This window comes from Trachymyrmex cornetzi, unplaced genomic scaffold, assembly GCF_001594075.2.
Source record: "Trachymyrmex cornetzi isolate Tcor2-1 unplaced genomic scaffold, Tcor1.1 scaffold205, whole genome shotgun sequence".
NCBI classification, from domain to species: domain Eukaryota; kingdom Metazoa; phylum Arthropoda; class Insecta; order Hymenoptera; family Formicidae; genus Trachymyrmex; species Trachymyrmex cornetzi.
Window position 1 is genome coordinate 1,042,460 of NW_017296691.1, and position 3,067 is coordinate 1,045,526.

The 3,067-nt window shown below is 26.6% G+C and overlaps 1 protein-coding gene across 1 annotated transcript in view; it reads left to right on the forward strand.

Annotated features, from left to right (window-relative positions):
• The first annotated feature begins 985 nt into the window (after positions 1-985).
• Positions 986-3,067, forward strand: part of LOC108759770 (Cytochrome P450 4s3) — a 10,078-nt gene continuing 7,996 nt past the window's right edge. The window contains exons 1-3 of the mRNA XM_018505383.1: positions 986-1,139; positions 1,448-1,554; positions 1,755-1,845. Of these exons, the coding sequence (XP_018360885.1) occupies positions 986-1,139; positions 1,448-1,554; positions 1,755-1,845 (352 nt within the window). The remainder of the gene's footprint in view (positions 1,140-1,447; positions 1,555-1,754; positions 1,846-3,067) is intronic.

Here is a 3,067-nt window from a genome sequence, read left to right on the forward strand (position 1 = left end):
TATCATCGGAATTCCGTTTTCTGATTGGTTGAAGAGCGTCGTACGACGAAAATCGGATACAGTGTGAATCCAGCAATGGTGTGTACAGTTTGCAAGCATCTCTCTCTGAATTTTCGACCTCTGTCTATGGATGTCGCTAAGAGCCAATGCTTCTTTCGTTGTTTCACACACATCATAATGTATCTTATAGATTCTCTTTCTATAGAAACATAAAGTGAGTTAAACAAGGAAAATTCAGTATCAATTTCGCGAAACAGGTCGGTATTCATAGTCGATTTTTGCTTTTAAGACTGTCTTAAGTACAATCTTAAGATGTCATAAGTCAATCCGAGGACTGTATTAGCATCTTAAGACATTACTTAAGACAGTTTTAAAATAAAAACGAATTATGAATATATATATATCGCCCCATGTTTAGCGTTTCACAGTTGGCAACCCTTACGCTTTTATCGACATTCATAGACAGAGAAGTCGGAGATTCAGAGAGAGATGTTTGCAAACTATATACACCATGTTATCCTTCCATCATGAATACGCGTGACGGCAATCAACTGCGCGACGTGTCGTGATTGCCTATCGTGGACGCAGATACACGGCGAATACATTCGATTTATTTCTTGGAGCCAGATATTACTATTCTCTTATATGTTTATTACTATTTTTTAAATACTTAGAAATTAAAAAAATGGTCTAGCAAAAATAAATTAAAAAGCTTTTATTGGATTTACATTTGTGTTATGCACATTTTCTATTAAAATAACCAAAAACATTAAATTTTATTAAAATTTTTAATGACAAAGTTAAAATAATTATACGTTTCAATATATTTTTTTTCAGTAAACATATTTAGAACATTGAGATTAATTAATGTAATTTTGTCTTGTAGGGCATAATATAGATTCAGCGAGTCGTCAAGAATTAAAGGAACAGAGAGTCGAAGAAAATAAAACTTGATTAAATTGCCTAATTATTTAATTAACAAATGATGCTTGTTATCATATTGCTATTATTAATATTCATTATATTGATGTATAATTATTATGTGTATTACACAAAAGACGGGCAACTTATCAATCTTATACCAGGACAACTAGGTTATCCAATTATTGGAAATGCATTGCAATTTTTGGGTTCACGAGGTAAATTAAAATTACGCATTTACGTAAATTAATATTCGCCTTTGTAATATACTGTTTGCAAACATGTCACTCTGAGACATATAATTACCAATATATTATTGAATATTAATTACTTTAAAAAAAAAATTATTTAATTTTATCAAATTTATCAAATTTTATTCTTTTACAATTTGCAATAAAATTCATTTTGCGAATATTAAAGTTATTTGATAGCTAGTGGACTACAAACAATAAAGATGTAATCAATTATATATTTTTTAATAAATATAATACATTTTTTACAATATTTTTTATAATACATTTTTTAGAGGAACAATGGAAGAAGCTAGTTACACTTGCTAACCAGTATGTCATTTTTAAATATTGGATATTCTTTTTACCCATTGTATCCATCATTGATCCGAATGATGTAGAGGTAATAAAATATATTAAAAACATTTTTTTTTATTATTTATATCTGTAAACAAGGTTATTACCTTCTATGTTGCAATCTGTTTACTTGCACAAAATTTGTTAGAGATGATTGCATACTTAAAATACTTTTGAAATCAATTAAATTGTCTATCTGCATTGCGTATAAATTACTGTTTAACTCAATACTATCTGTAATTTCAGAAAATACTAAGCAACACGATTCATATCGAAAAGAGTGCTATTTATGATATCGCGAAACCTTGGTTGGGTACTAGTCTTGGTATTAGTAAAGGTAATGATATTAATATAAATAAGAATGCATGTTTTACTAGCAAGCTTTTTTCTCTCTATCAAGTTTCTATTATATTAAAAAAAATAATAATCTATGCAAGAGAGTAATTTTAAATATTACAAATAACTTATTTTTTGTTCATTAAGAATTTTTACATTTAATACTTTAGCAATTTTTTGAAGCGAAAATACATTTAATTATAATAAATTCCTAAAACGTTTCGACTCTAAATCTTGAAGATAAAGACAATTAAACAATACCGTATATTACAAAAGCGCAAACATTGCCACAATTTTTTGATGGTATGTCGAATGTGACCCTTCCGGGAAGAATATGAGAATACGAGCAGTTGTTCAACGCAGTTGCATAGCTGAGTTGAAATAAACCTCTAGCTGGAAATTGTTATAGAAGAAAAAACTCTTTTAAATTCAATGAACAATGATGACTAAGAAATCTCACCTCACATCTACAACCAACTTTGTGAAGTACTCTTTGAACCAAGAATATAAAGTTCGTCATATACTAAAAATGAAAATTTTTTGAATAAGTTAAAATAAAATAAAACGAGTAAATATGTCTTGTCGAATTGACATTACGACGCGTAATAAACAAAATGTAAGTAAGTTTGTAGAGTAAATATATCATATTTATTCAAATACTAATTATAAAATTTATACGCTAATAATTACTGCAGTATTTGCTCTCAGTAGTCCTTTCATATCATCTTACTTTATTTATTATATGTTATTTATTATAAATATATACACTGTTAGAAATTTCTCAATAAATTTTAATTAACATGTAAAGGAAGCATGTGATTATGCACGAAATTAAATGTAATGAATGATGTAAATAAAAACTAAATTACAGTAGTCTTAAATGTGATGAACGTATGTATTGAAATTAATGAACACATTATTATAGAAATTAATTTACACGTTAATGAAAAGTACGAGATCTGTAACTGAAAAGTAATTTACGTTAATGACATGTAAGAAACGTAAATATTAAACGTTAAACATTAATAGTATTAGGCTTAATTAAAATATTATTAATATTCATAAATGTAAAAGTACATTAAATTTCAATATGCTTAACTTTTAAGTAAATTTAATGTACTACAAATTTAAATTTCATTAATATGTACATTAATAGTTATTTCAATTACGATTAATTAAATGTCATTTATATCCGTAAATGAAAAGTATATTAAATTTCATTA